The 13,234-nt window shown below is 40.9% G+C and overlaps 1 protein-coding gene across 1 annotated transcript; it reads right to left on the bottom strand.

Moving 5' to 3' along the window:
• Positions 1-1,065: 1,065 nt before the first annotated feature.
• rhbdf1a (rhomboid 5 homolog 1a (Drosophila)) lies at positions 1,066-12,873 on the bottom strand. The gene is made up of 17 exons (XM_078797014.1): positions 12,732-12,873; positions 11,449-11,588; positions 10,102-10,315; positions 9,283-9,489; positions 9,087-9,209; positions 8,849-9,012; positions 7,811-8,062; positions 7,623-7,734; positions 7,454-7,528; positions 5,949-6,110; positions 5,776-5,876; positions 5,649-5,712; positions 5,457-5,551; positions 5,306-5,381; positions 3,370-3,470; positions 2,810-2,963; positions 1,066-1,697 (listed from the first exon to the last, which is right to left on the bottom strand). Exons 1-17 carry the CDS (start codon positions 12,849-12,851, stop codon positions 1,278-1,280), a joined length of 2,580 nt encoding a protein of 859 aa, XP_078653140.1. The 5' UTR covers positions 12,852-12,873; the 3' UTR covers positions 1,066-1,277.
• Positions 12,874-13,234: the final 361 nt, after the last annotated feature.

Here is a 13,234-nt window from a genome sequence, read left to right on the forward strand (position 1 = left end):
TTCTGGTTAGATTAAAACATTTTTCTCTTAATATTTAGACTTTATTCTTGAAAATGTACAACTGATTTTACATCTCTTTTGCTGCTGCTGTGTTTTAGTTTTCTTCTTAAATGACCATAAAAAATCTATGGGTAGCAAATGGCCCCTGGGCCGCACTTTGGACACTTTCGGCTTTCTGTATATGTTCCTTACTAGGATGCCTATGGTCACATGACCAACCAGCCACGTGTGGACGCAGCCTTAAAAGTTTCAATTTAAAAATGAATAGAAAAAAGAGAGACCATGTGAAATATTTTTTTGTTTTCTTTCTTGGTTTGTTGTTTTCAGTTACACGTGTGGAGTAGACGGGCAGCTAAAACGCTACCCAGTTCAGGACAGCCATCACTTCTTGAGAAGCAATAAACACCAACAATAAACAAAAGTCAAAGGAAGAAAAAAAAAACAAACAAACACAACATTTGAGTGCTCGGCATAATGTAAGAAAATAAAAAGAACTTATGGCAGTAGTTGGTACATTTTTATCTTTCAACAAGGCACCAGAGGTTTGATATTGGGTCCATATATTGGGTATGTTTTTGTTTTTGTCCCTGCTTTTTCTCTTTTGAGGTTGCCTGAATGACTTGGATGGAAGAGGAGGAGAGCCAACAGTAGAAAATAAACACTTATTTTGTTCTGGACAGTCAGAATGGATCGGGATTATGAAAAAAAAAATCAGAATTAAATGTCAAAATGGATGAAAAAGTGACGGTTTTGGATGATTAAAATGGAATAATTCTGTGTTTTGGATATGAATCAGCGGTTTTAAGCAGCATGGTTGTAGAAGTACTACATCCAAACACAAGAAAAAGTATACTAAAACGCTATATTTCTATTTTACATTTGAATTATGACTAAAAGCACTTGTGAAAAAGGTTTGAGTTCCACTTTGAGAATTATAGTCGAACTATCATGTTCAAAACTATTAAATGATGTCATAATTATTCGCAGTAGAAGTATAATGCCCAAAAAATGTGGAAAATCACTTAAAAAGATTAGTATTATTTGTTCTAAATACAAATTACTTGGACTTGGATTTTCCACATGTGGCTCTGATCCTCCTCCGATCAAAAAATGACAATACGAGTGAAAATGAGTGAAAAGTTCTTAGCTTTTTGTGTGCCTCAGAGCTTCCAACACCTCCACGCTGAAGAAAGAAGGTCCTGACGGGGGTGAGAGAGGGGAGGGGGGGTGACGTATACTTACCGGAGTAGAAAAATCCCAAAGCTTGGTTGTCCCGTTCAGTGGAGGTGCGCGTTGAGGTCGTACTTCTCGCAGAACTTGTCCGTGAAAGGGATGCAGGTGAGCAACTCGCACCACTCGCACTTGATGGGGTAGACGTAGAAGAGGACAACCAGGCCGGAGAAGAGGCCCACAAAGACCAGCAGGAAGACCATGATCTGGCAACGCTTGCGGTACAGGTCCATGCGGCCGAAGCTGATGTACGGCAGGAAGGCGAAGGACAGGAAGAAGCCCGACACGAAGCCGCTGATGTGGGCGAAGTTGTCGATCCACGGCAGCAGGCCGAAGGCGAAGAGGAAGAGCACCACGCACAGCAGTTTGGTGAAGGCCCGCCAAGGCTGAGCCAGGATCTGCCAGCTCTGGAACAGCTCCACGAACAGGCAAGCCAGGATGCCGAACTGAGAACCCGCTGGTCCCACCTGCAACACGCGGGAAGGGCCCGTTGGTCATGTGACTTCCATAACCAACCAGAATGTCCATTTTGGCAACATTCCGTACACCAATTGGGCCAGAAATATGGCACATTTAAAAACTGACAGCAATTACAAATAATAAGGGGATGAAAACCACATCAAAAAATTAAAACTATTAATATTAATATTATAAATTAATAAAAATAATATTATACATTATTAAGTAATAATTATAAATTATTAATACATTAATAAATTATAGAAACTAATTTATAATATTATTAATCACAGCTCTTCTTTTTCCAGGAGCAAAATCACATGAATAATGTGAATATTTTATGAATTATATTATAATATATATTACATTATAAATATTATGAATAAGAATAATATTATAAATAATAATATTATAAATTATAAATATTATATATGTTATAAATTATAAATATTATAAATTATTATTATTACTTATTATTAAGTAATAATTATAAATTATTAATAAATTGTTAATTATTATTAATTATAGAAACTAATTTATAATATTATTTTACTTACTACTACTAAAATTAATATTTAAAGTAAAATAAGTTTAAAATAATCAAATGAATGAATGAATATATATTATTTAAATATATTAAATGTGAATTATGGGTAAATAAATGTAAATATATATATATTAGTATTATAATATTTCAAATATAAGGTCCAAAATGATGAAAAAATCTGCTCTTACTTTAGTTTATTTTATAGAATTCTGTTGTAAATAAAAAATAAAATAATGAAAAATGTGTGTTTAAAAAAATTGTAGTATTGAGTCCACACAACTTGAATTTATGGTTTATGACAACTACTATTTTGGTAGTAGAAATTGGCCTTTTTCATAATATTTTAGTAAATGTTGGCTTTAGAAAGCAATGGGGACCATTTAATGGCACCATTTTAGTTCTTCCACCAGCCCTCATGTATGAATCCCCACTTTTAGCCATTGTTAATGTGTGCCTTTTCCAGGAAGTGGCTTTTTTCAGGCTTCTGATTGGCTACCCGTCGCCCCACAGCCTATATACAGTACGCATTACTATGCGTCCATACGTTATTTATTCATGATTGACATTGATCACCTCGGCTCTGTACGGGAGGAAGATGGCCGACGCCAGGTTTCCGGTGATGCCGCTGACGATGTAGATGATGGAGATGCGCAGCCAGCCCGCCAGCTTCTCCAGGTCCCTCAGGATGGTCATCTGGAAAGCCACCGACACCATGCAGTGGAGGATCCTGGGAGGGAGATGGGAGTTCAAGATGGAGGATTAGCACGTGTGTTCGGCACGCGCCAGGGAAGCTAATCCTCCGCTGCAGACTTTACTTATCAGGCCGTCTCAATGCGAGAGAAGCTTAATGATGCCACTTTCTTTAATTAACAAACTCAAAGCATGAAGAGGTCATCTTGACCGAGGTCAACTATTTCTTTTCTAAACACACACACACACACACACACACACACAATCTAATCTACGAAAAACAGTCCTTGTCAGTCCCCGGAAGATGTGTACCCGAGCAGCGGTTCAGGAGTAGAAGCGTTATCTTACCCAAACAAATACATAATGTAGTTACTGCTGTTACTATGGCAACAAGAGCCGACAATCGTTCCAAGACAAAAGGCCATATGAGGCGGGAGACTCACCCTGCGTGCAGGAAGAGCGAGAGCCACAGTCTGTAAAACTGATCCGGGATCTCAGGGTTGAGGAAAGGCAGCAACCCGCACACATCGTCCATGCAATGCACCTGCAAGATGGAGCACTAGCATTTTAGCATACTGTATATTAACATGCTACGCCTATTTATTAGCACTTTAGCATACTGTATGTTCACATGCTACGCCTGCATATTAGCACTTTAGCATAGCTACGCCTGCATATTAGCACTTTAGCATACTGTATGGTGACATGCTACGCCTGCATATTAGCACTTTAGCATACTGTATGTTGACATGCTACGACTGCATATTAGCACTTTAACATACTGCATGTTGACATGCTACATCTGCATAGTAGCACTTTAGCATACTGTATGTTGACATGCTACGCCTGCATATTAGCACTTTAGCATACTGTATGTTGACATGCTACGCCTGCATATTAGCATTTTAGCATACTGTATCTTCACATGCTACGCCTGCATATTAGCACTTTAGCATACTGTATGTTGACATGCTACGCCTGCATATTAGCACTTTAGCATACTGTATGTTGACATGCTACGCCTGCATATTAGCACTTTAACATACTGCATGTTGACATGCTACATCTGCATATTAGCACTTTAGCATACTGTATGTTGACATGCTACGCCTGCATATTAGCACTTTAGCATACTGTATGTTGACATGCTACGCCTGCATATTAGCATTTTAGCATACTGTATCTTCACATGCTACGCCTGCATATTAGCACTTTAGCATACTGTATGTTGACATGCTACGCCTGCATATTAGCACTTTAGCATACTGTATGGTGACATGCTACGACTGCATATTAGCACTTTAACATACTGCATGTTGACATGCTACATCTGCATATTAGCACTTTAGCATACTGTATGTTGACATGCTACGCCTGCATATTAGCACTTTAGCATACTGTATGTTGACATGCTACGCCTGCATATTAGCATTTTAGCATACTGTATCTTCACATGCTACGCCTGCATATTAGCACTTTAGCATACTGTATGTTGACATGCTACGCCTGCATATTAGCATTTTAGCATACTGTATATTCACATGCTACGTCTGCATATTAGCATTTTAGCATACTGTATCTTCACATGCTACGCCTGCATATTAGCATTTTAGCATACTGTATGTTGACATGCTACACCTGCTTATTGGCACTTTAGCATACTGTAGCTTCACATGCTACGCCTGCATATTAGCACTTTAGCATACTGTAGCTACACATGCTACGCCTGCATATTAGCACTTTAGTATATGGAGCACTAGCATTTTAGCATAGCGTATATTAACATGCTACGCCTATTTATTAGCACTGTAGCATACTGTATGTTCACATGCTACGCCTGCATATTAGCACTTTAGCATACTGTATATTAACATGCAACGCCTATTTATTAGTACTGAATATAAAGTGTGATAAGTGCATATTAGTACTTTAGCATAATGTATATTAACATTATAAGTGCATATTAGAATACTGTAGCATAGCATAACATAGCATATTTACGTGTTATAAGTGCATATTAGTACTTTAGCACACTGTATATTCACATGCTACGCCTGCATATTAGTACTTTAGCATTATGTATATTCACATGCTACGCCTGCATATTAGTACTTTAGCATACTGTATCTTCACATGCTACGCCTGCATATTAGTACTTTAGCATACTGAATATAAAGTGTGATAAGTGCATATTAGTACTTTAGCATACTGAATATAAAGTGTGATAAGTGCATATTAGTACTTTAGCATACTGAATATAAAGTGTGATAAGTGCATATTAGTACTTTAGCATACTGTATATTAACGTGTTATAAGTGCATATTAGAATACTGAATATTAACGTGTTATAAGTGCATATTAGCATACTGTATAGCTTACTTGGGAGCAGAGAGTGGCTTCCTCATGAAAGTAGCCGTTCATGAAGTCACAATATTCCCGGGATGTGATTTCGCACCTGGAAAAAGAAGAGCTGTGATTAATTAACGAGTCGGAGATAATCAATGTCGGGTTCTTAATTGGCCATCTTTACCTTCCTTTGGTTCCGATGCAGCAGGGTCGTCCCGTGATGGTGCAGTCGATGTGAGGCAGGTTGGTGTGGTTCCCTGTGTTGTACCTGGTGCAAATCTGACAGCAAAAGATTGCGCGTGAACTTTGACCTTTCTTTAAACTTTAACCTAATGTCGACTAAACAGCCGTTGCTAATAAAAACAATAACACTCACTGGCCACTTGGTGATGTCATCGGGCCATTCGTGAGGAGGGACAGAGGCAGGTTCCAGGCATATGCTGAAAGAAGAACCAATAAAGACCAATGGTGGCTAGCTAGCAGTGTAGAACGTTGGATAGTACCTGGGGTCCTGATGGCAAACAGAGCCGTATTGTCTGTCTTTGCCGTTTAGCTGCGGGGTGCTGGAATGCCGCGGCCACTTCACCCACACAGCCAGCGTGCTCTGTTCGAGAAAAGGCAGAAAAAGTCACAATCACTCGCTTTTCTTCCGGTGCGGAGACGTTTACTGACCCACCGAGCACTCCTCCTCTGAGGTTTGCAAGCATCCGGAGCGATCGTTGCGCACGCAGCAGGCGGAGTTGCGTTCGATGGCTCGTTTTTCCCTGATGAACTCATGCACTTGCTGGTCCTGCCTCATGCATGGAGAGTATTTGGCCCCCAAGTGGATCAGCGCCTCCTGCGGGTCACATTAGGAGTTGCATTAAAAACAGTACATTTACAGTACAGACGCCCTAATATCCCTCATTCATTCATTTTCTACTCCTTATCCTCACAAGGGTCGCAGGGGGGGGGGGTGCTGGAGCCTATCCCAGCCGCCTTTGGGCGAGAGGCGGGGTACACCCCTGGACCGGTCGCCAGCCACTCACAGGGCACATATAGACAAACAACCATTCACACTCACATTCATACCTATGGCAAACGCTTAGCTTTAATGCTAATTAGTTGTTTACAGTAATCCCTCATTTATCCTGCTTAATTGGTTCCACATCTAACAATGATACGTACATAAGGATTCCTTATTTATGAATCAAATACAAGTATTTTTGGAGCTAGAACATAAAAAAAACTGAATTGTTAAACCTTGTTAATATGTTTTCTTACATGATTAGAGCCCTCTTGACATGAAATAGCACCCCTATTGTCTACTTTTACACTCGTATTATCCAATATAGTAGAAATAATGGGTGAAAACAAGACATTCATTCATTCATTTTCTACCGCTTATCCTCACGAGGGTCGCAGGGTCATGCTGGAGCCTATCCCAGCTGACTACAGGCGAGAGGTGGGGTGCACCCTGGACCGGTCGCCAGCCAATCACAGGGCACATATAGACAAACAACCATTCACACTCACATTCATACCTATGGCAAACCTGGCATTTGACGCTTAGCTTTAATGCTAATTAGTTGTTTACAGTAATCCCTCATTTATCCTGCTTCATTGGTTCCACACCTGACAATGATACGTACATTTCCACTAAATAGGATTCCTTATTTATGAATCAAATACAGGTATTTTTGGAGCTAGAACATAAAAAACCTGTTTACATCCTTGTTAATATGTTTTCTTACATTATTAGAGCCCTCTTGACATGAAATAGCACCCCTATTGTCTACTTTTACACTCGTATTATCCAATATAGTAGAAATAATGGGTGAAAACAAGACATTCATTCATTCATTTTCATGCTGGAGGCTATCCCAGCTGACTACAGGCAAGAGGCGGGGTACACCAATCACAGGGCACATATAGACAAACAACCATTCACACTCACATTCATACCTATGGACAATTTGGAGTCGCTAATTAACCTAGCATGTTTTTGGAATGTGGGAGGAAACCGGAGTACCCGGAGAAAACCCACGCATGCACGGGGAGAACATGTAAACTCCACACAGAGATGGCCGAGGGTGGAATTGAACCCTGGTCTCCTAGCTGTGAGGTCTGCGCGCTAACCACTTGACCGCCGTAATGCAACAAGGACAAAATGTCCAATGCCGGTGCTGTACACGTACTTACCGAGCTTGGCCCAACCCAGAAGTTCTCCTGCTGCACAAACTTGACATTTTCGTACACACCTTTGTTTCTTAAAACCTGAAGGGGGGTGGGGGGTGGGGGTGGGGGGGGCATATGACCATCATTGTCTCAAATTACAGCCCAATCATTATTAACTGCTGCGTGGACTCACAGAATCAACCGTCTCGTGCTGGGAGAAGCCCACCGGAGCGATGCCGTGGATGCAAACAGCCAGTATCGTAATGAGCAAGTGGACGAAGGTGATCCAGTAGGTAAAAAAAGGCCTGTTTAACAGACACATCATTAGGTACACCTCCATCATGGAACAAGCGGCATGTTAAGGGACGCGTTGAAACGCACCTGTGGTCGTCCATGTCCTCGATCTGCCTCTTCACGTAGCTGTCGATGCGCTTGCGGTACGTGCGGTTGGTCAGCTTCCCCACCATCCCCAGCCCGTACGGCCGCTTCTCCCGGGCAAAAAGCTTCTTGACGGGCACCACGATCCTTTGGCCACGCCGCTGCCCGTTGACGCTCACCACTTCCTGGCGTAAGGGCACCTTCGGGGGGCCTGGGGTTCCTTCTTTGGCTTTACGCCATCCGCGCTCTAAAGGTCTGAGTGACAGAAATAAAATTGGCTTGGTCAGGGGTCTCAAACACGTGGCCCGCGGGCCAAATGTGGCCCGCAGGACGCTAGTTTGAGGCCCCCGCCTTGATATGAAAGTTTAATGTTAGTTTGATATGGATGCTGTATGGTATCATGTACCCAGAAAGAAATATTACATTTGATTACTGTTCATGTTAAAGGTTAAATAACTGTTAATAGTTATCCTCCCTATCCGTGTGGAAGTGGTAAGTTTTTGGCTATTTAAGTTTAAAGGAAATAACTTGAAGGCTACCGTTTAGGTCGCTAGCTCTCTAGTTTGCGAGTTAGCATGTGTCTCAAGACCCTGCAGTTACGCAATATGTTGTAAATAAAAAGAGTATAAATGTGACTATAGTCGTGTTTTGTCATGTCTACAGGGCTCTAATAATGCTTTGTTCATTTTAATCTGAAAAAAATAATGTGTCTACCCACCAACTATATGTGGTTTCTTAAGTTTTTATTATTTGCCGTTTTATTATTATTATTATTATAATTATAATTATATTTATTTATTACTGATTGATTTGTTTATTTATTTTTCATCTTATTTTCTGCAGAAAAATAAAAATTAAGATATTTGAGAACACATATATATATATATATATATATATATATATATATATATATATATATATATATATATATATATCGAATCTAATATACTAGTAGTTCAAGTATTTGTGGTACTTCTCAATTCAAAGACATTCTTTCATCAAGCAGTACAAAGTGCGCCATCTAGTGGAAGCTGCACTTACAACATCAGGTGACTTCTCTCCAGGGCCGTTTTATCCAGCGCGCTTCCTGTCAGATCCGTCTCGTCCTTCTTGTTGCCATGCTCCGCCTCCTTCAGTGCCGCTTCCGACGGCGACTCGAATACCTCGTCGGCGTACGTGGAGAGCTCTTCGTGCATTAGAATATCCTAGAAGGCGTAGAATGCTAATTGGTATACAAACCGTAATGGTCACATGAGTGTATGATTGTTGTTGGGCGTACTCGGGCAAAGAAGGATGTGTCCAGCTCATCGGGAAAATCCATGATGTCTTCCTCCATGAAGCTGGCAGGAGTAAAACTGCGTCTGTGGGCCCGTCGTAGGGTGCTGTCCCGTATTGAGCGCCCCTGACCCACAAAAGATACACCAATTGACGCCCCATCCTAAGATGATGCTCATAAAATTGTACACCGGCCCCACCTTGACCAGCGCTGCCGCCGCCCTGAAGCTCATCTTGGCGACCGATTCCCTCTTACGTCGGCGAGGCATTCGGTTGAGGCCCGAGCGTGAGCTAGTGAAGGAGCAGAGCGACGCCGCCCCCGGGGTGATAGGGGTCTGGGGCACGCTGTAGCCGTCTACTTCCTCCACCATACGGAAGGCCCGGCCTCGTGCCAGGGGGTCCACGATCTGGGGAAGGGGGACGGATTAGACTGAATCCAAAGTGACGACAATGGAACCTCTGAGGTCAGATCACTTTCTAATCATGAATGACATCATGCCATTTTAATGGGGATGACAAACAGGCAATGGGTGATGATAACCATAGAAACAGATTTATTCATTCATTTTCTACCGCTTATCCTTACGAGGGTGCTGGAGTCTATCCCAGCTGTCTTCATACACCCTGGACTGGTTGCCAGCCAATCACAGGGCACATTTTGACAAACAACCATTCACACTCACAATCATACCTATGGTTTTTGGAATGTGGGAGGAAACCGGAGTACCCGGAGAAAACCCACGCATGCACGAGGAGAACATGAAAACTCCACACAGAGATATTTGAGGGTGGAATTGAACACTGGTTTCCTAGCAGTGAGGTCTGCGCGCTAATCACTCGACCGCCGTGTAGCCCATAGAATAAATGAGAATAAAATCTGATGCAGTTTTCCTATTATATTATGTAGTTTTCCGATTATATGAAACAGTTTGACACTGGAACAGACAAATTCCATTATTTCCAATGAAAAACGTTATTCTTCTTATTCTTATTATTATTAAACAATGCATTGTTTTTACCTTCTGCATGCCATGCTGGGAGGCGGGGACATACAACGGAGGCGGAGTCTCAGTGCTGGTCAAAGAGATGTTGTCCTGGCTGGGCAGGTCCATCTCGCGGATCACCTGCGGCTTCAACTTGCCGTAGCGTAGGCTGCAGTGGCGGAGGCTCTTCCTCTGCCATTTTTGCGTGGCGTCGCCGTCCTTGCTGACCCCGAACCAGTCGGCGGTGCCCCTGAGCGATCACAGTTCACGTTTACTTATGAAAAACAGGAGCCTGATAAGAGGATACTTTGCCTGGATGCTATGAGGAGGGAGGGAACAAGTCTGGGCATGTTTGGGACTAGGATATGTGTATAGTGTGTGTGTGTGATTTCAGCATCGTTTTTATTACAGTATATCTTCTCAAGGGACAGTACAATAGATAGTTTGATGTCCTTTAGAGTAGTCACTGTACAGCTTGTATTGCGGTATAGATTTATTATTTATTATCCACTCAAAGCGCATCAACACATTATTGTCCCATTGTGAAAATACACACCAATATTAGCTGTAACGTAATGAGTGGACGCTACCCCCCCCCCCCCCCAAAAAAAGTTTGTTATATTTATCCACCTGCCGCAGCGGTGACGCAAAAGGATAACAACGACCAACACACGCAATCATATTGTTTGCACTCCCAGTCTCAGCAAACAACGCCCCGGGACAGGAAGTGGAAACATTCTTCACAAAGGAATGCTGAGTGAAGTGGGCTAATTAAAAGCCGCAGAGTAGCCCACGCAGCCACAATATTAGGTACACCAACGAAATGAGGCCATTATTTTTTTTCCCATATTTTTTCCAAATAAGCCTTATTCTTTATGTTTACTACTAACAGCCAAGTGTGTGAAACAATTGAATCGTAGTACGCATACAGTACAGTGTCGGTGTGTACTCTCGCAGTAACGCACAGGCCGGGTACTCCCTGCGTACCTGAGCAGGGTTCTGGAGAGCGAGTGGTGCTTCCTGGTGCTGCGCCGAGCAGCTCGCTGGCCCTTAATGGGCACCGTGTTAATCCGCTCAAAGTGAACCCTCCTGCTGCTGTCGCCGGGCGGGTCGGGCAGGTGAAGGAAGGAAGGTGCATAGGGAAGAAGAAGAAGAAGAAGAAGAAAAAGAAGAAGAAGAGAAAAGACAAGAACGGGCAGTGAAAAGGAAGCAATGGCGTCCTCATGCAAGGCGGAAAGTACTTGCTGATCACATGTTAGCATCACGCAAGGCGAGCAAGGTCAAGCTGTTAATCAGAAACAACCGTGCATCAAAGTAGGAAGCCCAAAAGGGAAAAGACTCCTTTTACACGCCAGGAGGTACAAGTGTGTAAATCAAACTCACCTTTTTATGGTTTGAGTGATGGACGACTGGCGCTGTAAGACAGGCCTCCGGGTGTCGAAGAAGTCGCGGGGCGGGGACTGGAGGTGAGAGGTCTCTACCGGCATGCTGATGCTGCGGAGGAAGCCCTGCCGCTTCATCGGCTATGGAGGGGGCATAACAGTTAAACCAAGCAGGTACAAGGAAGGTACTTTTACTATTTTAGCCCTTATTTTAATGATTGTATTTTTTATATTTTATTTTTTCTATTTAATTAATATATATTATATTATATAATATTATATATATTAATATATAATATATTTATATTTATTTTATTTTATATATAATAATATATATTTATTATTTTTATTTTATTTTAATAACACATATTCATAAGAGTCAAGTGGTAAAAGTCATCAAAAAAGTCATTAATATTAATTTAATAATGCAATGATTTAGTTTAATGTGTTTTAAAAGAGAAATTAAACAACATTGAGTTTGCAATTTGGATTAAATGTCTTATAATATACTACAGATTTAATAACCAGTCTCATAAATAAACAAAATTTATTTTGACCTGACACAAATAAACAGTTGTCAGTGTGAAAGGTCTCACTCGCTCACATTTTGTATTTGTAAACATTTGTGGGCAAGTTTAAGAGCTAATATGCTAACAATAAGACAAATAGTAATACAAAAATATGCTTGCTGATTGTATTGTTTATAATAATGGCCCATAGTTCTGAAATTGATATCGTGTGACATAACATTTGATGAATTATCGTTGTAGTTGCACATCCAGTCATTTACCATAGATAAAAACGTATTTATATCAGCGATTAATTATGAGTTAACTATAGACCAAATCACAATCCAATATTTTAATCGGTTGGCAGCCACATTCAAAATGTGAAACATGTCAGTAAAGTATGCACATTGTTATATATATATGTATATATATATATTTTTTTATATATATATAAAATATATAATACTGTATATATTTCACAGGGTAAGACCACAAACTTACTACCGATAATAGAATAAGTACAACATTTACAAGACAATTATAACAAATCATGACTGACTATAACTCTTTCATCATTATTTATTGTGGTTTTCATGTTCCTTTAAGTTAATTTTTTTAAATAAACTTACAAAAAGAGAAAAAATATCAGCAAGGTATGCCAATTTCTTGAATATTTTAATATGCTATTTCACAAGTTAACATACATATATTTATTTGTTTGCAACAAATATAAATATCACATTGTTTCATCAATATCTGTAAGTAGTTTGAGCACCTGAACAAAAGTGGGAGGCTCATCCAGAGACATCTGAGTGGCAGGAATGTCCAGTCGAAGCCAGGGGGGCTTCTTCCTCTGCAGGCTGCTGGTGCTCTCTCGCCGTGGTGGTTCTGCCATGTTGTGTGTCCCCACCCCACGCCTGCCAGCTGCAGAAAGAGATGAAAGTGTTGTTTATTTTCTTTGAATAATAACACCCAAAGCATCGAAACTGAATGCAATGCTGTTGTAGTTGCTTGTAGTACCGACTGACGCCACAGGAGTGTGCTAAAGGCTCTTATTTACATCCACTTGGTATACAGGACATTGACGGATGTCTTGTACTGTACACCTATATGTTGGGAAAATAAAACAACAAAATAGGCAGTTTTGCAGCTGAAGTAGCGTCCTTTTCTAAACTTAGATGAAGTAAACATTAAAGATGCTTTCCCACAAGCTGTCGACCTTTATGATAGGTTCCAGTTCCTGTGTTCATCATCAATCCCAACTGTTTTGTGGCGAAC

This window comes from Doryrhamphus excisus, linkage group LG16 (assembly GCF_037039965.1).
Source record: "Doryrhamphus excisus strain RoL-2023G ecotype Guam linkage group LG16, RoL_Dexc_Guam_v1.1, whole genome shotgun sequence".
Taxonomy (NCBI): domain Eukaryota; kingdom Metazoa; phylum Chordata; class Actinopteri; order Syngnathiformes; family Syngnathidae; genus Doryrhamphus; species Doryrhamphus excisus.